The 20465-nt window shown below is 62.6% G+C and overlaps 2 protein-coding genes across 4 annotated transcripts; both read left to right on the plus strand.

Moving 5' to 3' along the window:
• The first annotated feature begins 390 nt into the window (after window positions 1-390).
• On the plus strand, window positions 391-12058 carry VPS9D1 (VPS9 domain containing 1). Of its 3 annotated transcripts, XM_080827714.1 has the most exons (17): window positions 391-611; window positions 1714-1789; window positions 3435-3527; window positions 3634-3796; window positions 5352-5463; window positions 5539-5601; window positions 5958-6010; window positions 6091-6178; window positions 6362-6447; window positions 6621-6707; window positions 6798-7315; window positions 8319-8448; window positions 8644-8852; window positions 9163-9259; window positions 10798-10902; window positions 11252-11337; window positions 11464-12058. In XM_080827714.1, the coding sequence occupies exons 1-17, from the start codon at window positions 513-515 to the stop codon at window positions 11520-11522; spliced, it is 2124 nt and encodes a 707-aa protein (XP_080683840.1). In that variant the 5' UTR covers window positions 391-512; the 3' UTR covers window positions 11523-12058. The 3 variants fall into 3 exon arrangements, with proteins under 3 accessions (XP_080683840.1, XP_080683841.1, XP_080683842.1); XM_080827715.1 differs by having other exon boundaries at window positions 11252-11481; XM_080827716.1 differs by lacking the exon at window positions 6621-6707 and having other exon boundaries at window positions 11252-11481.
• A 3668-nt stretch (window positions 12059-15726) lies between these two features.
• SPATA2L (spermatogenesis associated 2 like) lies at window positions 15727-20459 on the plus strand. The gene is made up of 3 exons (XM_080827827.1): window positions 15727-15821; window positions 16073-16376; window positions 18475-20459. Exons 2-3 carry the CDS (start codon window positions 16074-16076, stop codon window positions 19411-19413), a joined length of 1242 nt encoding a protein of 413 aa, XP_080683953.1. The 5' UTR covers window positions 15727-15821; window position 16073; the 3' UTR covers window positions 19414-20459.
• Window positions 20460-20465: the final 6 nt, after the last annotated feature.

Below are 20465 nucleotides of genomic sequence, written 5' to 3' on the forward strand. Positions count from 1 at the left end.
CGGCTCGGCTGCGCTCGGCTCCGCTCGCCCCCCGCTGGGTGGGCCGGGCCCGGCCTCTCGCCCCGAGCCCCGCGCGTCCGCTCAGCTGGACTCCGGCGCTCGGCCCCGTTCGCCGCCCTGGAAGCGGGGCGGGCCGGTGAGGCAGGGGCGGGGCGGCGAACGGAAAGGCCAGGAGAGGGGGCGGCGGCGGCGGGGCGGCAGGGCCCGGGCGTCTGGCATGTCCCGGACGTGGCGCGCGGGGACCGCCGCTTCCACTTACGCGCTCGCAGCGACTACGTGAGGCCACCTGAGAGCGCCGCCGCCCCTCCAGCCTCGGGAGCTCGGCGAGTCGAGCGGCGGGGGGGCGGGGGGGGGACGACGCCGGAAGTGCAGCCGCGCCGGCCCCGCCCCTTCCGGCCGTCCCGGGCTCGGGCGGCGCCCGCTCCCGCGCGGGCGGCGTTCCGGGGTCGGGGCCGCCTGTCCCGCCCCGGGCCGCCGCGCTGTCACAGCCACGGGCTCCCCAGCCCGGCGCCATGGCCGCTGCGGCCGGGGACGGCGCGGTGAAGCCGCTGCAGTGCGCCATGAAGCTGGCCAACGGGGCCATCGAGCTGGACACCGGCAACCGGCCCCGGGTGAGGCGCCTCAGAGCGAGGCGGGGCGAGGGCCGCGGCGGCGGGCGCGGGCGGGGCCGGGGCCGGGGGCGCGGGCGGGGACCCCTCGCGCGGCTCCGGGGGCGCGCGGCGCGGGCGGCGGCCGTGACCTTGGACGGCTCCCCGCGCGCTGCGGGCCGCCGTCCGCCGGGACGGGGCGGAGACGCCGGTGCCGTCGGGGCAGGGCTCAGCGAGCCGCCCTCCGCCGCCGACCGGGGGCGGTCCGCGCGGGCCGGCGGCGGCTCTCCTCGGGCTCCCGCAGGCGCGGCGTCCGGGAAGGCGGGCCGGCCGCGCCCGTGCGGAGGAGAGGCGGGAGCGCCGGCCGGCGCGGGGCGGGCCGCGGGTGCGGGTCCGGAGGGTGGCGCCGGCCGGGCGAGCAGGCCGGGCCGCGTCGGGCTGCCCGGGAACCGCGTCCTGCTTCCTCGGGGCGCTGCCCTCCCCAGGCCCGGTTTCTGGGACCGCAGCTGCCCCACCCCCCCGCCCCCCGGTCAGAAACCGTTTCCGACCCCGCCGCGTCCTTCCCGCGGAGCTGTGGACCTGAGGAAGGTTCACCTGAGACCCGGGGCGCCCTGGCTCGGAGCCCGGCAGACCCGGGGCAGTGGCGATACCCGAGTGCTCGAGACTGCGGGGTCGGGAGCTCGGGGGAGGGACTCCCAGGACCGAAGCCAGACAGTGATTCTGAGGTGGGCGGCGTCAGGCCCTCGGGAACCTCCCAGGAAAGTTGTGGTTCTTTTAAGCCACGGACTAGGGAGCCCCCGAGTCGCCCAGGAAGGGCACTTGTTGCAGAGTGGTCTGCGACAGGGGCCGTTGGGGCTGCTTCTCCTGCGCTCGGAAGGAGAAGCTCCGTTCTTCCGTGTGGGGCCGCAGTGAGCGGAGGGGTGGGTGCCCTCGAGTCAAGAGAAGAGGGATACTCTCTGTGCGGGAGGGGACCCAGCGCCTGGAGGAGCGACCAGCTCATTACCTCAGGTGAAATCAGGAGATAAGCCAGCACCGTGTCTGTGCTTCCCACAAGGGCACGAGGCAGGTCATGGACTCGCTTGCCGCTCCTGGCCTGACCGCGGCCACTTCTCTTCCCCGGGCACAGGAGGCATATGCAGAGTACCTGAGGAGCATCCACTATATCTCCCAGGTGCTGCTGGAAGAAGTGGAAACCACCAAAGGTACAGCTCTCAGCCTCTCCACTCCTCCTGTGCCGAACAAATGACGGACAGCTTAGCGTGTGGTGGGTCTCAGGCCCGGGGGTGTCCTGTGTCCTACCCGTGGGTCGTTAGCAGAAGGTGATTGGGTGCATGAGCTGTCCTAGTGTGAGGTGGGAGCAGGAAGAGAGAGATACTGTCGGGGGATGGAAATGGAGTGGGGCATAACCAGAGACTGGACACCGAACCCTAGCCCAGGAAGGAGTGAACTGTGGAAAGGTCAGGGGCTGGGGGCAACACTCCCAGCAGAGGGATGTGCAAAGCCTCTGAGGTGAGAGTGGATGCTGGGTGCAGTCTGGCAGTCATGGCCTTGGGCGGCATTGGTGCCGTTCTGGTGTAAGGGAAAGCTGGTAGAGGCCTGGTGAGAGAGAGGCCGGCATGGAAGCCGAGCTTCCAGGAGGTTCTCACAGTGAGGACGGCAGTGATAGGGCTGCTTGGACATAGAAGGAGCAAAGGGCTTGGGGATGTTCTTTAAAGGTGGACCTCACAGATTTGAGGGGGGGTAGTGAGCCACTGGTTGGCAGGGGGTGGAGACAGTGAGCCGCTGTTGGGTGGGGTGGGGGGGGGAGCAATGGACTTCTGGGGAGAAACAATGAGGTGCAGAGGGATGGTCCAGGGGGTGGAAGAAGCAGACTTGTGTGGGAAGAATAGAGAGCTCCATCATGAGCATGTTTGCTTCAGGTGCTGAGCACCCTGGTGGCTATGGGAGACGTAGGAGTCACCAGAATCAGACCTGCCCCAGAGAGGCAGTGAGCTTAGCAGAGGCCTGGGAGGGGGGTGCAGCAGTAGACCCGGGGGAGGGGCGCAGTGTTCTGGAAGAGAGAGACCCTGAAAGGTCAAGGAGCCCTCAGAGAGGGGCTCAGTGTGAGGGTAGAAGTGAGGGGAATTTCCATGGGAGTAGAGGGCTAAAACAGGGTGCAGTGAGAGGCTGGCTATGATGGGAGCACAGTGGGTCAGAAACTACGGCTGGTGGGGTCCAGGGATAGACCTTTAGAGGCAGCTCCTATAGCCTGTACCTCCTGACAAGAGTGACTGCCCCCACCCCCCCACCCCCCACCCCCGCCCCAGCAGGGAATACAGAACAGAACCACCCCCCCACCTCCCCACCCCACCCCCACCCCACCCCCCCCACCCCACCCCACCCCCCGCCATGGGCCGGGGGCGGGGTCAAGCACAGCCAAAGCCCGGGAGATAGGTGGTGAAGTTGTGTCTCAGAAATGGTCCGTGGCCCCTACAAGGCCCACCATGAGGAGAGGCTGTAAGTACAAGGAAAGCGTTTGCTGAGAAAAGGCAGAGGAGGGGGTCTCTGATAGTCCAGCGGGGATGATGTACGGGGTGACAGGACAGTTAGATGCTGGGCTGGCCAAGCTGGGAGCCCATGTGGCATCAGGAAGTAAACCCCTGCCAGATGATCAGAAATGAGGGGATGAGGTGACCTAGAGGTCAGGGATGAGGAGGGGTCGGGGTGACCCCGGGGGAAGAGACGAGGAGGGGGCTAGGCTGGCAGAGGGGTCAGAGGAGAGGAGAGGCTTGTCCTTGTTTTTATTTCAGCAAGACTCTTGAGTGACAACGGCGATGGTGATCAGTTTTCTTGTCTCTTGCTCCCCAGAAGGTGGAGACACTGTGGCCCCAGACACCTCAAAGATGCTGAAACTGGCTGAGCAGTGTCTGGAGAGGGCCCAGTCGACAGCCGCCCAGCTTGGTGGGTCTCCAGCAGATTTCCCTTGGACACCCCCCCCCCCCCACAAATCTACATGTCTGTGGTGCACTGGACTTCACGATGCCCCTTGCTTGTGTGCATCTTGCAGGGAAAACACACCTGAAGCCAGCCGTGCCTGTGGCTGCTCCGGGCCCCTCATCCACCAGTCGACATCGCCGGGTATACTCGGATGAAGGGGGGAAACTATCTCCATTTCTGCCACCGGAGATCTTCCAGAAGCTTCAGGTGGTAGAGTCACAAGGTTCTAAGAAGTAAGAGAGGGCAAAACGGAAGGCGGGCTGAGCCTGGGTTTGAAGTCCAGGCAACGTGAGCTAACCAGGGTGGTTTTCATTAAAACGGGCCCAAGAATGGAAATAGCTTCAGGCTTGACAAAAACATGCAAATACCCTTTGGACAGAAGCATGTGCACAAATGACACCCAGTCCGAGACATGCAAGTCCATAGAGAAACCAGAAGCTTAGAGAGTGAGCGTGGGGACGGCCTGCAAGCCCCCAGGCAGAGTTAGCAGACGTTTTGCGAGACCATCATGCTCTGTACATTCACAGAAGGAAAAAGCAAGTTTGAAAATAGTGTCAGGGGACAAAAAAAACACAAAATCCGACCCAGCAAATAACCAAGTAGAAACAAAATTTTAAAAAATACCCTATTTGTTTTTAAAAACTAACTGAAAACAGTAACAACACATTGTATCCTCCAGTGAAAGTGCACACATGCACAGGGAAACGGGCGGGTCGATTTTATAACAGACCAGACGTAACTGCAGAAAGAATGAGTGAATTGGTTAAAGGGTCAGTAGATCCTCTGAATGACTCAGAGAGGGAGAGAAAAAAGAAAGTCTGAGAGGGAGATCGAAGATCTAATAAGATTATTGGACTTCCGGGAAAAGAAAAGGAAGAAAGTAGGAGAGGCATTATTTGAAGAGCTAACAGGATACAAGTTTCTGGAACTGAGGAAGCACAGTCACATACAAGAATCCCCACTAAGACAGACAAGGGCTGGCTCCTGGCCCTGCTGCTGCCAGCCGTCAGGGGCCACAGGCACGGAAAGGGTCCGGACGCCTCACTTCCACACGTGGGGTTTCAGGGCGGGACCAGACTCGAGACTTTCATCCCAGGACAAGTTTTCCCACAGTTGGAGCCCTCACAGCTGACCCTCCCCCACTGCGAAAGCATGAAGACCTGTGAAACCTAGAGATTCAGCGGGGGGGAGGGGGTAGCTTTTGGTGGCTCTTCCTACTGAGTAGACACGGTTCTCTTTTTTTTTTTTTTTTTAAGATTTTATTTATTTAGTTGACAGACAGAGATCACAAGTAGGCAGAGAGGCAGGCAGAGAGAGAAGGGGAAGCAGGCTCCCCGAGGAGCAGAGAGCCCGATGCAGGGCTTGATCCCAGGACCCTGGGATCATGACCTGAGCGGAAGGCAGAGGCTTAACGACGGAGCCCCCCAGGCGCCCTGACACGGTTCTCTCTTTAACGGGTGGCAAGCTCATCTAGTTGTTTAGTTCACATGATGCTTTTAGAAAGTTTCATGTTGTTGCCAGACACGCATACCTCATCTACAAAAAACACAATGTTTACCTTCTCTTGAAAAGTTAGACATCTTAACTACTGCAGGCCCAGGTCAGCAGGGGTCCCCAGTCCACCCCAGACCTCCTCCCTCCTTTCCATTTCCTGCCTGCCTCCCCCCACCCCTCTCCTGCACCACCAGCTCACCTTCTGGTCTCAGGGCTTGGCGGGGAGGGTCCTCAGGTTACCAGAGGATTCCAGAGCTTCCTGGGGCCTGGACAGCAGCTTGTCACTATTCCCAGGGAGCTCACACCTCTGGAGGAGGCGTCTCTGCAGAACCAGAAGCTGAAGGCTGCCTACGAGGCACGGATGGCCCGTCTGGACCCCAGCCAGGCCGTGCAGAAGACCTCCCTGGTGAGCAGGTCCCAGGGAGGGTCTGGCTCGGTGGTAGAAGAGCAGTAGGGCCTTATTTTCTCCTTCCCTTCCTAGACCCTATCCCTGCAACGACAGATGCTGGAGAACCTTGTGATCGCCAAAGCCCGGGAGGAGACAGTATCCTTTCTCTCCATCCCCGGTGTCCCGAGCTGAGGGAGAAGGGGGTGAGGTGGGAAGCGAAGGTGCCGCTGTTGGGGTGGGGATGGAATTTGTCTCACTTCAGAGAGTCATGTCCTTGAGGGACGGCTCCCGCCCTGCCGGCCTCTGCACAGGCCTTCGTAGCACCCACGGGCTCCTCTCCCTGCTTGCAGTCGGCTGGGGCTGGCTTCATTCGCTGAGTGAGCACCCATCCTCGGGCCTGCCCCCTCCTCTGCCCCACCTAGCCTGACCATACCTCCCAGGTGCCCGGGAACTCAGTGCCGGCAAGTGGTGGGGGGTGCCCGCCAGCCATGGCCTTGACTCTGCCGCCCCAGCTGCACAGGAAGATGGAGGAGCGCCGGCTACGGCTCCAGGAGGCAGCCAACAGGTGTGTCTTCTCCCATGGGTCTGGGGACAGCCGCCCCCGCCCCCAAGCCCTGAGGCTCCCAGCTGGGTCTTTCTCCCCAGGAGGTTCTGCAGTCAAGTCGCCCTGACCCCCGAGGAGCGGGAGCAGCGGGCCCTCTATACCGCCATTCTCGAGTACGAGCAAGACCACGTGAGTGCCGGGAGCCGAGGCTGGGGCTCCCACGGGTTGCTATTCCCGGGGCCCGTTGGCCTTGGGTCTTCCCGACGCCCCAGGGAGAGCAAGGGCAGTGTGGTGCCGGTCTCCGGGGGGGCAGCCTTGGTGGGGAAGCATGCAGGGACCCAGCCGTGCTCTCCAAAGTCTCCCGGCCCGCAGGACTGGCCAAAACACTGGAAGGCCCGGCTCGAGAGAAGCCCAGGGGACCTGTCGCTAGTGACCAGCCTGGTCTCCCACCTGCTCAGGTACCAAGGCCTTCCACCCTCCCTCCGTCCTGTCGGCCCTAATGGCAGGCAGACGACAGGTTCAGGAAAGAAGGAGAGGAGGAGATCGGGGTGGCTGCACGGGGCTCCCGCAGGCTCCCTTCTTAGGGTTGGGGTTGCAGACATCCCAGCCAGCCTCCCTCCTGGTCTTTTAGCGGCCGCCTTCTACCTTCTCGGAGGGGAGGGTCCGGCTTTATCAGCCACATTCACTCCCAAGGAAGCCACGGAGCTGCTTCTCCGAGGTGTGTGCTGGGGCCCCACGGTTGGCGGGTGGACACAGGTGAGGGCGTGGCCCCAGCGCTGCAGCCCCACCCCTCTCCCTGTGCTCGCAGCATCCCCGACCACCCCATCTCGCAGCTCCTGAAGAAGCTCCAGTGTGCGGTGTACCAGACGCTATACCCCCTCGTCAGCAGGGCCGCTGTAGGCACTGCCTCCACCCCCGGCTGCTGCTCTTTGCCCCCGGACGCTGACGGGCTCCTGGCCCCCGGAAGCCGGCGACTCCGGCCCTCGCACAGCCTCTACTGCATGCTCTCCCCTGCGGAGCCCGGCCCGGCCCCGCGGCCCCCGGAGGGAACCCACGCCAGTCCCTCTGTGCCCCCTCCTCACGCCGGCGCCCCAGACAGAGGGCTGGACAGCAGCCCCGCGGGGCCTTCCTCGCCCCTGGCTCACAGCTGGACAGGTGTGCAGGGCAAAGACAGCTCCTTTGAGGACCTCGAACACTTCTTGGCTACTTCTGAGGGGTGGGGCCGGGGGCGAGGGCGGCCACCTGAGCCCCAGACAACGGGGGTGAAGAAGGAGCCGCTGCAGGAGCAGCTGGAGAGCACCGTGAAGGACATACACGATGCCATCGGTGAGGGCCAGCGTGCCCGCAGGACGGGGGGCGGGGGAGGGAGCTGCCCCAGTTCTGAAGCCTGGGCCCTCGGGAGGACAGGCTTTCCTCTGGTAGGCGGCCCGCCGGGCTTGGTCTGCAGAGCCCTCTCTGACCCCCTTCTCTGGGGCAGACGTCGTGTTTAGCAGACAGGCAGGTGCGTGCTCTGAGAGCAGCTGGGGCCGACTGCGGGCCTGAGGTCTCCCCGATCCTGGGTTGTCTGCTCGCTGGGCTGCCCGGGCATGATTCTGTTCCAGCCTTCTGTTTGGGGAAGGGTCTGCTGTCAGATCTTCTGGCCGCCAGCTGGTCCTGGCTGGCCCATAGCGTTAGACTCCGGTCATTCCAAACTAAGAACCATCAGATGTGTGCACCCTGGTGACAAGGGCCTTTTCCATTTTAAGAATAGTGTGTGGATTCCCTGAGGGTTGGTGCCTAGGGTGGGTGGAGACTCCCAGGTCCCTTCCAAGGAGGGAGGCCTCCAGGGTTTTCTAAAAACCCGCAAGGGAGTTCCGACGGGGGCCTGGAATTCCTTCCAAGGTCACCAGGATGGGCCTCCCATCTCCCTGGGCCTCGGGTCTTGTTTTAAATATGCTTCCGAATGTCTTACGGGTTCCTGCAGTTTGGAGTTGAGACCCCTTCAGAAAGAGGCTGTCCTTTCTCAGCCTGTCTTCTTCGTTCCTTAGGGAGCCGGGCATGATTCTGTGAGCTTCTGGGTGCTCCGACCGCAGAGCCCGTGGACATGGAAGTGGGGGCTTGAAGGGAGTGGAGGGAGGTTCATGCCGAGCCCCAGCCCACCAAGCCAGAACGCCGTGGTGCTGTCCACACTGAGGCTGGCTCTAGGAGGGTGGGAGAGGAGGGAGCAGGTATGGGCCCCCCACCCCAGGCACCCCAGGCTGGCTGGGGATGACCTCCAGGGGTTGCCAGCCTGGGGCGGCGGGGCCCAGCCGTCCCCACAGTGCCATCGTGCGGGCTCTGCTCCCGGCAGACAGGCTGCTCTCGCTGACCCTCCTGGCTTTCGAAGGCCTGAATGCAACCGCCTCCAAGGACCGATGCCTGGCCTGCATCGAGGAGCCTTTCTTCTCTCCACTCTGGCCCCTGCTGCTGGCACTCTATAGGTATGACCCCAGTTCCAGACCCCCGTAGGGCCTCGCCCTCCAGGACCCCTGGGCACACTTCCAGCGGCTGCTTGACTCTCCAGCCCTCCTCAGATGCTTCCAGTTTGCCAGTGGTGCCAGACCCACCCCCCTGCGGCTCGCCCTAGCCCTGCCTCCATCCCTGGGGCCGCTGAGCCCGGCCTCTCTCTGCCCCAGGAGTGTGCACCGCCTCCGTGAGGCCGCCTTGAGCAGGAGCATGGACCTCTACAGGAATGCGTCCCCGGCCGCCATAGGCGTTCCCAGGAAGCTCCTCCCCCGGGACCCGGAGGCCTGGGGAGCCGGTGCTTACCCCTACTGCGCCGCAGCCCAAGAGCTGGGCCTGCTGGTCCTGGAGAGCTGTCCGCAGAAGAAGCTGGAGTGCATCGGTGAGGGGGCTGCGTTCCAGAGGGCGGAAGGGGGAACATGGTCAGAGAAGACTCTATCCCAGAGGCTGACCTGGAACCTCTGGGGGCCCCTGAGCTGCAGACCGAGCTGCAGCCCTCTCCTCCTGTCACTTGGGGGTGTGTCTCCCGGGACAGAAGCTGTGTGAGGGCTCAAGCTTCGGGAGGGAGCTTCTGGCTCTCCCGAGCCCCACGTAACATGGCGGGTGGGTGCCTGGGAGCTGTTGTGGCCTCTGGGCTAGCCTGGGACCGGCTCCACTCAGCCCTCTTGTGAAGCCTCCTTTCTGTGCCACAGTGCGGGTGCTGCGGGTCATCTGCGCCTGTGCCGACGATTACTGCCGGGCCCAGGAGGCTGCCCCTGAGGCCAGACCCCTGCTGGGTGCCACAGCCATGTGAGTCCCAAAAGTTCACAGCCTGGGGTGGGCACTGAGCACGTGGGGGACTGCCTGCAGGGGCCTCGGGTGGGGGGAGAGTCCTCCCGTCTTGCCCCCAGCACCTAGAACGCAGGTTCCCATCTGGATTTTGGGCCCCAGAGTCCCTGCTGCTACAGTGAGCGCTGCAGAGCTCACCTCCAGCAGAGCGCCCACTGCCACCGGGGGCTCGGGCTCCAGCCCCCGTAGACGACGCATTTCCGCCCATCTGGGTAGGGCTTCTTAGGAGTTAGGAACCACCAGCTAATCCAGTGAAATTTAGGGTTGCTTGTCCCAGAAGCTCGTGTGGGGAAACAGCCCCGGCCTCAGTAAAGAGTTTGCTCCCTGTGCGAAGCCCCCCGGACCTGGGGTTCCTGATCATCCCTGCCCCCCATCCTGAGGTGAGGCAGGGATCTTCCCTACCTGTGTCTCTGATGCCTGCTTCTGTTTATCTCATCTGAACCCTCCCGGGACCAGCAGCCTCTTGCCTTGGTCCCTGCTTGGGGCTCACAGCTCCTCTGCACCTGCAGGGGCTCTGCCTGCCGCCACCCTGCCCCAGGGACCTGTGTTATAATGAAGACACCTGTCATTTGAACCTGGTGGGTGGGTTTTAGCACCAACCTACACCCAAGGGCCTGGAGATAATGGGCAGGTAGAAGCCAGAGTTAAGCACGAGATGAGCAGGGAAGAAGTCCACCCAAGGAGAAAGAGACAGATGCCCTCCACCCCCAGCAACGCCAGGACCTCAGCTGCAGGGCTGGACTGGAGGGCCCCCCTTCACCAGTTGACATGTGGCTTCGGAGGAAGTAGCTGTAGGTGTTAAGAGTCGTAGGGCTGAAGGTGTCGTGGGTCGCAGTTGGCAATCCCACACTCCCTCTCTCCTTTGGGGGTCTGAGGAGGAGTGAGGGCTGTGTTGCATATACGGGTGTGCAGTGCCCAGGGTGGTGGGGGCAGGGCCCCGAGCAGGAGCTCAAAGTGGGCGAGGCCTTCCTGGCGGGTGGTCCTACTCAAGCCAAGTCTTCGCTCCCACGCTCTTCCCAGAAACCACCAACCTGTGGGCCCCTTGGGCTAGGATCCTGCATGGGCCTCCCTAAGCACCTTTTTAGCTCCCCTAGATGCCTCGTGGGGGATCTCAGGTGCCTGGCTCTGGTCGCAGGTGTCGGCAGGCTGCCTGGGACTCGGGCCCTCCCCTCTGTTTCCCTGCGCCACAGGTGTGGGCAGGCCAGTGGGGCTGAGGCTGTCCCCACACGTGCCCTGGGGGGCATCCCCCTGGCCAGGCGTGGGCTCCGCAGCACATGGTTCCCAATCAGGGACAGCCTTGGCACCTGTAGTGGCTGCCAGTGCTGCTGACCGGAGTCCACTCCCAACTCCCCACACAGGCGGGCAGGAGGGGTGCAGGGAGAGCTGCTGGCAAGCCGAGGACCACTCCAGAGGCCAAGCTGGGGGCTGCAGGGTTTTGGGGATTGAGCAGCTGTACTGGCCCCTGGAGCCTACCAGCCAGCTGTGCCTCTGCCCAACAGTGGTGCCGATGACCTGCTACCCATCTTGTCCTTTGTGGTGCTGAGAAGTGGCCTCCCCCAGTTGGTGTCGGAGTGCGCAGCCCTGGAGGAGTTCATCCATGAGGGGTAGGAACCCCCAGCTGCAGTCGGGATGGGATGGGCACTGGGCACGTGCTCCTGGGTCGGGGGTCCACCTGCACATGAAGCCCGTGGTCCCTTCTTCCAGCCCCTTCCCACCACCCCTTGCTTGGCATACTGCTGAGACAGGAACTGGGGGGCCGTCTCTTGAGTAGCATCTGCCTGCGGAGTGGGCTGTCCTCTAGCCCAGCCTCCCTGACAGACCCCTGGGGGACCTCAGCACCCAGGGCTTTGTCCCCTGGACGTCCCCATGAGGGCAGACACCCTTCCAAAGTGCCGGGGGCCTCCTTGCATCCCCTGGAGGTGACAGGCGCTGCCTGTGCCTGCGTCCGCACAGGTACCTGATTGGAGAGGAGGGCTACTGCCTGACGTCACTGCAGAGTGCCCTGAACTACGTGGAGCTGCTGCCCCGAGGGGCTCTGGGCAAGTAGAGGAGGACACGACCCACTGAGGACCGTCCAGGAGTCACCTGCTCTTGAGGGGCAGTAGGCCAGCTGTGCTGGGGCTCTGCAGCTCTCACACCTGCCCTAACCTGACATCTGTCCCCAGGGACCGGACGAGACACCTCTGTTCCTCAGAGGATAGAGCTGAGCTCAACCAGCTCCTAGGAAGTAGGCCTGAGAGGCTCCATGCAGGAGCAGCCGATGCTGGGCTCCCCTGGGACCCGCACACGCCGCCTCAGCCCAGCAACTCCACGGTCGGGAGGGGACCCTGGGCCTGGCAGAGGGCAGGTGTGGTTTCTCTCCCTTCCCGTTCCCTGTGACAATGAGCTTCCAGCACAGGTGTCTGGTTAGGGTCAAGAGGAGGGCCTGTCCCCACCCACTGCCTCCCGCCCAGTGGGACCCAGGTGGTTTGAAACCATACTATTGACTATTGGGCACTGATCACTCCATTCTGCCCTGGAGCCCAGGCACGACGCCCAGGGCTCCCACCTGTGTCTGGGGCCTCTGAGCTGCTCCAGCCCAGCCCTTGGCGTGGTAGGCACTGGACATGCTGGGACCCCTGGCCAATTTCCATCCCCGCATGTCCCTTCCTGGGTCAGTGTGAACCCGAGAGTCAGTGCCTGTCTGCAACCCAGTGTCCACTCTGTCACATGCCCCAGGAAGCCACTGACACCGCTAACAATAAAGAGGTCACTGGTATCTTAAGTCCCCAGCGTGCATGCTCGCCATCCCACTGGCCGCGCGGAGGCCCGAGAAGCACAGCCCCCTCCCCTGCTGACCAGCAAGAGCCGGACTGTCCCAGAGGCCAGCTCCCAGACCCCCTGGGGCTGCACCCCCAGGACAGGACAGGCTCTGCAGGGCCAAGTGGGCTGGGCAGGACCTGGGACTGGACCTCTTGGCCTGAAGGGCTCTCGGGAAGCATCTTTCTCTGGGTGGGAAACACATGTGGGTGCCCTTAGTTGTGGTCTGTGTCATCCCTGAAAAGGAGAAGGCAGCCCAGCCCCAGCTGCAGGCAGCAGCTGCCAGGGGAGGAGGGGCCCCTGCAAACCTGAGTTACCACTGAGGCGGGCACACGGCGGGGGGGCCAGGAATGGGAGCAGTGTGCGGGTGCCCCGGGGGAAGGCTTTTCCGGAAACAGCCACAGCAGTTGGTGCTCACTGGGCGCCCTGCGGGTCCGTCTTCCCAGGGATCCCATGAGGAACTGAGTCCAGAACAGGCGGCACATCTTCTCTAGGCTACATCTCACGATGGCAGACTTGGGTCTGAGCTCAGGAGGCCAACAGGCACCTGCGGTCAAGACCCCACGGTCGGGTGCTGGGCCCAGTGGGCTGGGGCAGGCCAACCCAAATCCCCGGGACAGCTGTCGTCTCTCAGGAACTTCTGTGGCCTGGGGTCCTCTGCCTGCCAGTGTCCCTGCAACAGACAAGCCAGCACACACCCGTCCCCTTGTCTTTGTCTCCCCGTCCTTGCTCTGCCCTTGGCCCCCCTGACATTCTGCTTATGCTCTCCTAAGTGTAGAGTTCTGAGCACCGCAGACCTGGATGAGAATCCTGGCCACCACGGAGCCTTGGGAAAGGAAGGTAACATCCAGGCTTTAGTCCTTGGCATTAACATGTCAAGGACGGGATTTTAAAGGCCCCTTCATAGAGCCGATAGAGGACGAAGGGGTGTCTTCAGCTGAGCCTGACAGTACAGGGACCTGTTGGCTTGGTGCTGGGGACCACACATCTGGGGATGGGCCCCATGTGGGCTGTCTCGGCACACTGTTCCAGGCACTGCCTCGGACAGGCTAAGCCCATGGCTCCTGAATAAAATGGACGAGTAATCCACTCCCCCCCCCCAACCAGAAATCCTGCAAATCAACAAGAAAAAGGCATCAGTCCTGAATAGAAAAATAGTCAAGCCTGTGAAGAGACCATCTACAGCAGAGAAAGGTTTTTGGGTTTGGAGAGAGTAAGCGAGTGAGCGTGCACAAATAGGGGGAGAGGCAGAGGGAGAGGGAGAATCTCAAACCAACTCCACACCGAGCGCGGAGCCTGATGTGGGGCTCAATCTCACAGCCCTGAAATCGTGATCTGAGCCGAAATCAAGAGTCAGACGCAAATTAACACAGTAACAAGGTAGAATTTCACGTGCACTATACAGGGAAAATCCAAACCTGGGCAAAGCTGAGCGTGGTGGCGCATAGGAGCTGGAAACCGTACACACAGGGTGGGGTGTACTGGGCAGCAGATTCGAGAACGAGCTGCAGTCCTGGGCCAACGCAAATGTCAAATGACCCTCCGACCAGGTCACAAGAGGCATGGACACAGAGGGAGTCAGACAATGTGGCATCCAGCCCCAGGAGGGTGGAGGTGGAGTGTGAGAGAGGCTCGTGGTCCCACACGGACTACTGGGTAACAAACTGCCCCCCCCCGTTGCCTTCAACACAACAGGAGTCCTGTACTTTGCTCGTGACCCTTCCATCTGGGCACGGTTCAGTGGGGACAGCATCTCTGCACCCCCAGCATCAGCTAGGTCAGTTTCCAGGTTGGGTGACCCAATGTCAGGGGCTGGAATCATCCAGAGTTTTCTCTAGAGCTAGGACCTCAGTCAGGACTCACAGCTCCATTCTCAGAATCAGGTGAGGCTGCTTTCGTTTCCTCTTGCGGCCATAAACTGAGTGCTGTAAAAAAAACAAATTTATTCTAGTTCTGCAGGCCAGAATCTGAGTTCAAGACGCTGGTGGAGCCATACTCCCTCAGAGTCCTAGAGCAGAACTCTCGCTTGCCTCATTCAGCTTCCTGGCTCCTGCAGTCCGGGGCTGGTAGCTTAGGCAGAGCCCCAGCCTCCGCCTCCATCACCACAGGCCTTCTCCCCACAGGCTGTGTCTGGACTCCTGCCTTCTTACAACAGCATCACTCGTCTGGGATTTAGGGCCCATCCTAGTTCAGCATGACTTCACCCTAACTTGATTATATCTGCAAAGAATCTGTTTCCAAACAAGTGCCCATTCCCAGGTTCTAGGCGGGTGTGGATCTGGGGAACATTATTCAGCCCAGTGCAAGGTCTCTCCATGTGCCGCCAGCTCTCCCACAAGATGATGGCTGGATTCCAAGAGCAAACAGCTCAAGACAACAAGAGGTTTTAAGGAGTTCACCTGGAAAGCCAAACAATATCACCTCCATTCTGTGGGTGGAAGCAGGTGCGAAGACCTGCCCGAGTTCATGTGACCCACAGAGAAGAGCCATGCGTGCCCTAGCGTAGCAAGCAGCAGTTGAGAGGAGTCGCCTGGAGTCCCACACAGCCGCATCAGAACCGCATCTCCCTGGAGTTGAAGACCCAGTCCTGCACGCTCTGTCAGGCTCTGCACCGAGGCTGTAACAGTCATCGCAGGGCTGGGGGCTGTGGCCACGGACGAGCGCAATTCCAGAGGCCTCCCGTCCGAAGACCCGATGAATCCAGTGGCGAACGGAAGAGAGTGGTTAAGCTCCAGCCTTCTGCGGACAAGCAGGAGAGACGACCAGAAGTTAACTGGCTCCTGGGGTGGGTGTGGCCCCAGGGCAGGGTTCAGTACAGGGGAAGTGAAATGCCTCCGTGCTGAGCGGTGGTCCGCAAAACGTCTCAAGGAGATCCCCAGCTTGGTTACAGCGTTTTTCTAAAAGTCCCATTTGAAGTATCTGAAGACACACCCGCAGAGAAACGCCGGGTGAAAATTCTTTATTAAGAGAAAAAACTCCCAGGCAGGTCCCATCTCAACAAAGTGGTCTGGAGAGCTGAGGGGCCCAGAAATCAAGGGGCGGAACCTGACCAGGGAGGAAGGTCTACGGAAGACCTTCCTTGCACTGAGCTGGGATCCCCCAAGGACTCCATTTCTCCCATCCCTCCTCCGCACGAGTGGCCTTAGCGCACGGGTCAGGCGCCTGGAAACCAGGCTGGCCTAGTCAGGGAGGGGCCTCCACCCCGCCTCCGGGCCCCCCAGATGCTGCTCTCAGGGGCCAGAAATCTGAAACCACAGAAAGACTCTGAGGCCGCCGCACCCACCTGAGGCTGCTCGCTGCGTAACCAGCGCAGCGGGGGGGCCGAAGCGCACCCCCCACGCGCACGCTGAGCTCTGGGCCCGGCCCGGGGCGCGCGAGGAGCACCTGCTTCCCCGGCGGGCGCCGCCAGGGCCTAGCTCAGAGGGAGGGGCAGCTGGGACGCACGTTTCCCCGGGATCCGGGGAACGTCCCGCCCCAGGATCCGCCGCGAGCCGCGGGGTGCCGGGTGGGCTGCAGATGCGGGGGCAGGTGGTCAGCTGGGAGGCACAGACCCCGCCCCCAGCTCCGCCCCCGCCCGGGTACGCCAAGGGGGCGGGGCCGACGCAAGCCCCGCCCCGAGCGTCACGGCCGAGGCCGATGGGCGGAGCCGCCGGCGGCGGAAGAGCGCGGCGGCTGGACAGCTTCGAGGAGAGGCGGCCGATTGGGCTCCGCTGGGGACGGCCAGGTAGAGCGGTCGCTCGCGGGGCCCACGGCACGATCTGGTGGGCGAGGTGGGTGGGGGGGTCTCTGTTCGGAGCCGCTGAGTGGGCGAGGTCGCCGGGCTGTAGGGGGACATGTGGATGCGGGGGGGATGGGGGGCCGCACAGCCGGAGGGGACAGGGTCACCAGGCCGGAGGGGGGTAAGTGGATGGTGGGGGGTGGCGCACAGCCGGCGGGGAGAGGTCTGGTTCCTGACCCCGTACCCCCGCCCGCCAGAATGGGCAGCAGCTCGCTGTCCGAGGACTACCGCCTGTGCCTGGAGCGTGAGCTGCGGCGTGGCCGCGCGGGCGTGTGCGGGGACCCGTCGCTGCGCGCGGTGCTGTGGCAGATCCTGGTGGAAGACTTCGACCTGCACGGGGCGCTGCAGGACGACGCGCTGGCGCTGCTCACCGATGGTCTGTGGGGCCGCGCTGACCTGGCCCCCGCGCTGCGTGGCTTGGCCCGCGCCTTCGAGTTACTGGAGCTGGCTGCTGTGCACCTGTACCTGCTGCCCTGGAGGAAGGAGTTCTCCACCATCAAGGTAGGGCGCCGGGCGGAGGAGGCGCCCCTGCTCGGGCTGCTGTGTACCGTGGGGGCAGAGGCTACCACTGGAACAAGGGATTTCAGAGGTCTTCAGAGCTGGGTGGGTCTCCGGGGCTCAGAAGGGATTTGGGGCACTTTGGGGCAGCTTTGACCAAGGTCGTCCCCCCACCCACCGGCAACCCCAGGACTGAAAACAGGGTGTGGGTGGAGGCCACCCGCCCCAGGTGCCTGCATCCTGGGGAGATCCTTGCTCCACAAAGCTTGAATCACTGCCCTCCCCCAAAGTGGCCTCACAGCCCCTGCAGCACAGAAATCCCAGGACAGGGCCATAGAAGGGACTTGGTGTCCCATGGTCCCCCTAACCCTTCCATGGTCCCATTTATAGAGGAGGACTTCGGGTGGGTGTATCCCCTGTGAAGTAGGTAGGGGCTGGAGGCCCTGCACACCCCAGGGTCTGCACTGATCACCCCATGGAGTGAGCTGCTGGCCTGAAGGAGGGGGCAGATGTTTGGCCCTCAAAGCTAATTTGGAGGAGTAGGAAGGTGCTGATGTCATTGGGCACGTGGGCGAGTCCACCCCCACTGGTTGCCATGGCTGCAGCAGCCTCCCTCCCCCTCTCTCTCCCCTACCCCCCTCCCTTCCTCCCTCCCTCTCTTTCCCTCTCCCCTCTTTCTCACCCCACCCTTCTCTCCTCCTCTCCCTCTCAAGAGGTGAGCTCTGGAGCTCACTGCTTCATGGGGACACCTGGTGGTCGAGGTTCTAGGCCATGTTCATTCAGATTAACAGGGTGGGAGGCTCCCTCAAGCCCCAGATCCACAGGTAGCCAAGAACAGAGCGGACAGGCCTGCACTTGAGGTGCTCCTGGGCTTCGGTGTCGGGCAGACGTGGTTGGGATCTGGTTCTTCCTCCTCTTGGCTATGTGGCTTTGTGCCAGTTACCCAATCTCTCTGAGCCGCGTCCTCATTTGTGAAACAGACACAAGGACAGCGCAGGGCCCAGGTCCGCTGTGAGGGGGTGAAGGCAAACCCCCGAGTACAGTCCCTGCCCACCGCAGTGCTCAGTCTACGGGAGGTGTCCCCAGAAGCTGTCAGCAGAGGAACACTGACAGCATCCCAGAGTTCTGGAATTTTAGGACTGCGAGTGACACAGGGCTGTCATCCTCCAAGCCTTCCAGGCCCTCACAGGACGGCAGCCTGGAGAGCACTTTCCCATCTGGCCTCCAGGGTTCTCAGCTCAGCCGCACATTAGAGCCTCCAGAAAGTACCGTGTTCCATCTACCTGATAGAAGGCTTCACGGCTGGGAAAAACGACCGGCTAAGCTCTGTCCCAGTGGGGAAACTCTCCAGAACAGGCAGTGGGAAGGTGGAGTTCAGAACTGCAGATAAGCACCCCTATTTGTATCTGCACGACCCAATCTCAGCAAAGCCCCAGGGGTGACAGGAGGTGGAGACCCCTAGGGAAGTGAGGTGTTGTTAAGATTTGAGAGAGTGAGTGAGAGCAGGAGTGGGGGATGGGGAGGAGAGGCGGAAGCAGACTCCCCGCTGAGCCCGAGACTCCACCTAGGACCCGATAGGATCAGAGACCCAAGCTGGGAGAAGAGCTCACCTGATGGAGACCCGAGACCCAGACCGGAGGTGCCACTGAGTTTAGATTTCTGAACGTGGAGGCTCTTTACCTTGTCTGGATTTCTTTTTTTTTTAAAGATTTTATTTATTTATTTGACAGATAGAGATCACAAGCAGGCAGAGAGTCAGGCAGAGAGAGAGGGAGGGGGAAGCAGGTTCCCTGCTGAGCAGAGAGCCCGATGCGGGGCTCGATCCCAGGACCCTGGGATCATGACCTGAGCCGAAGGCAGAGGCTTTAACCCACTGAGCCATCCAGGCGCCCCCCTTGTCTGGATTTCTAAGCTGGGCCTGCCCCAGCCATGAAAACGGGTCTGCAGGGGTGGGTCAGAGCGTGTGTTGAGCACCCCTTCAGAAGGGAGTGTCAGCCCAGCTGGGAATGGCCTGGTTCCGGGGGGAAACCAAGGCTAGGAGGAGCCTGAGCGTGGGTCGGGTCTCCGGCCGGCTGCCGCTGACCAGGACCCTCCTCTGCAGACCTTTTCAGGGGGCTATGTGCACGTGCTCAAAGGCGCCCTCTCCGAGGACCTCCTCCTCCAGAGCTTCCAGAAGATGGGCTACGTGCCCAGGGACAACCACCGCCTCATGATGGCTGCCCTGCCCCCCGCCTGCCAGCTGGTGCAAGTGGCCCTGGGCTGCTTTGCCCTCCGGCTGGAGTGTGAGATCCTGGGCGAGGTGCTCACGCGGCTGGGCACCAGCGTGCTGCCAGCTGAGGAGCTGCTGCAGGCCCGGCGGGCCAGTGCGGATGTGGCCTCCTGTGTGGCCTGGCTGCAGCAGCGGCTGGCCCGGGAAGAGGAGCCGCCGCCCCTGCCCCCCCGGGGCTCCCCTACTGTCTACCGGACCCCGCTGGACCTCTACCGGGACCTGCAGGAAGACGAGGGCTCGGAGGAAGCCAGCCTGTATGGGGGAGCCTCCCCAGGCCCTGACTCCCCGTCCCCCGAGCTGGCCTGTGGCCCTGCACTCTGGGAGCAGAGCGCCAAACTGTGGGGGGCCGGAGGCGGGGCCTGGGAGCCCCTGGGGGAGGCTGAAGTGCTGCCGCAGGCCAGCAGCCCACCCTATGGGGCCTTGGAGGAGGAGCTGGAGCCCGAGCCTGCGGCCTTCTCCTTCCTCTCCCTGCGGCAAGAGCTGCTGAGTCAGCCGGGAGACATGGCTGCCCCCCAAACCCCAGGGAGCCCCGGGCAGGCCAGCCCCCAGTCCCCTGGCTACCAGGTGCACAGCTGCCTAGCTCCTGGGGCCCTGCCTGGCCTCTGCTGTGACACATGTCGCCAGCTGCATGCGCCCCACTGTGCTGCCCTGCCCACCTGCCGTCCAGGCCATGCACTCCGCCCACTGCTCAGTGACACCCAGCGGCGCCTGTGGCTGCGGCGTGCACAGGTGGACACCCTGCTCTATGATGGACCCGGGGCCCAACCTTAAGCCCTGCCAGGCCCTGCATCGAGGGCCTTCCAGAGACTGTTTCTGTGGTGCTTCTCTGGGCCTCATCACTCCTCAGGCCTAAGCCCCCGGCCACCCCGCCCCTTGGGGACTCCTGGGCACAGCAAGGTGGGGAATCGGGCTTCGCAAGGCAGGAGGTGGCGTCCTGCCTTCCATGGGAAGCTCTTGCCTTGGCCTGGCCTGCTCCCTACCCCTGCACCCAGCATCCAGGCCTGTGTCCAAATGTGCTGCGTGGAGGAGTCTCACCGCCAAGCCTAGAGCCAGTGTGGGCCCCTCCTCCTCTTTCCCTCCTTCCCCATCCCACTGTAGGGCCCAGCACTCAGTCTGCAGCTCTTGACCTGATCCCTACCGCTGTCCCTCAGAACACAGCTTCCCCTGTGTCCAGGGGAGATTCTCCTCACAGGGTTGTCCTTGGGGACACGGAGCACCACTGTGGCCAGTCTGGGGTCTCTGCCAGGCCCACGGCTGACCTAGCCCCATGCCTAGTGGTGTCCTAAGCCGGTGCTGAATAAGCTGAGGCCTGGCTTGAGACTGGCTGCACTGGGAAGTCTGGTTCACATGTGGGGGAAGAAATGATCTGATCTCAAAGCAGTGAGAAGGCTCCCCAAAAGCCCAGAGCATAGGCACCGGGGGAAGGAGGCAGCTAGTGGAGCCTGGACAGGCTGCATCACTCCCCTCGCAGGTGCAGTCAGGTCAGCAGCCCAGGAGCCACCTGCTGCTGGCTTTCTGCCGCCCAGGCTCCGGAAGGCAAGGCGGGAGGCATGCGGGCTTCTCCTGAGAATGCTCCCTGTGTCCAGGCGTAAAGACGTGGCCAGGCTCTCTGGCAGTCACCCGCTAAGGCAGACTCTCAAGGCCAAGACAGGCGGGCAGAGCCCCTTCCCCTGGGAACTGTTTAGCCACAGGACTAGAGGGGAAAGGTGCGGCACTCGGCCCCCGCCTGCTTGTCCGTCTCCCTTTCTCCCCGGCACTCAGAGAACCACCGTCCTGTCACATGAATTAGAACATTAAAGTTCATTAAAGGACACTGAACCTGC

Source organism: Martes martes (genome assembly GCF_963455335.1).
Source record: "Martes martes genome assembly, chromosome: 17".
In the NCBI taxonomy this organism is placed as follows: domain Eukaryota; kingdom Metazoa; phylum Chordata; class Mammalia; order Carnivora; family Mustelidae; genus Martes; species Martes martes.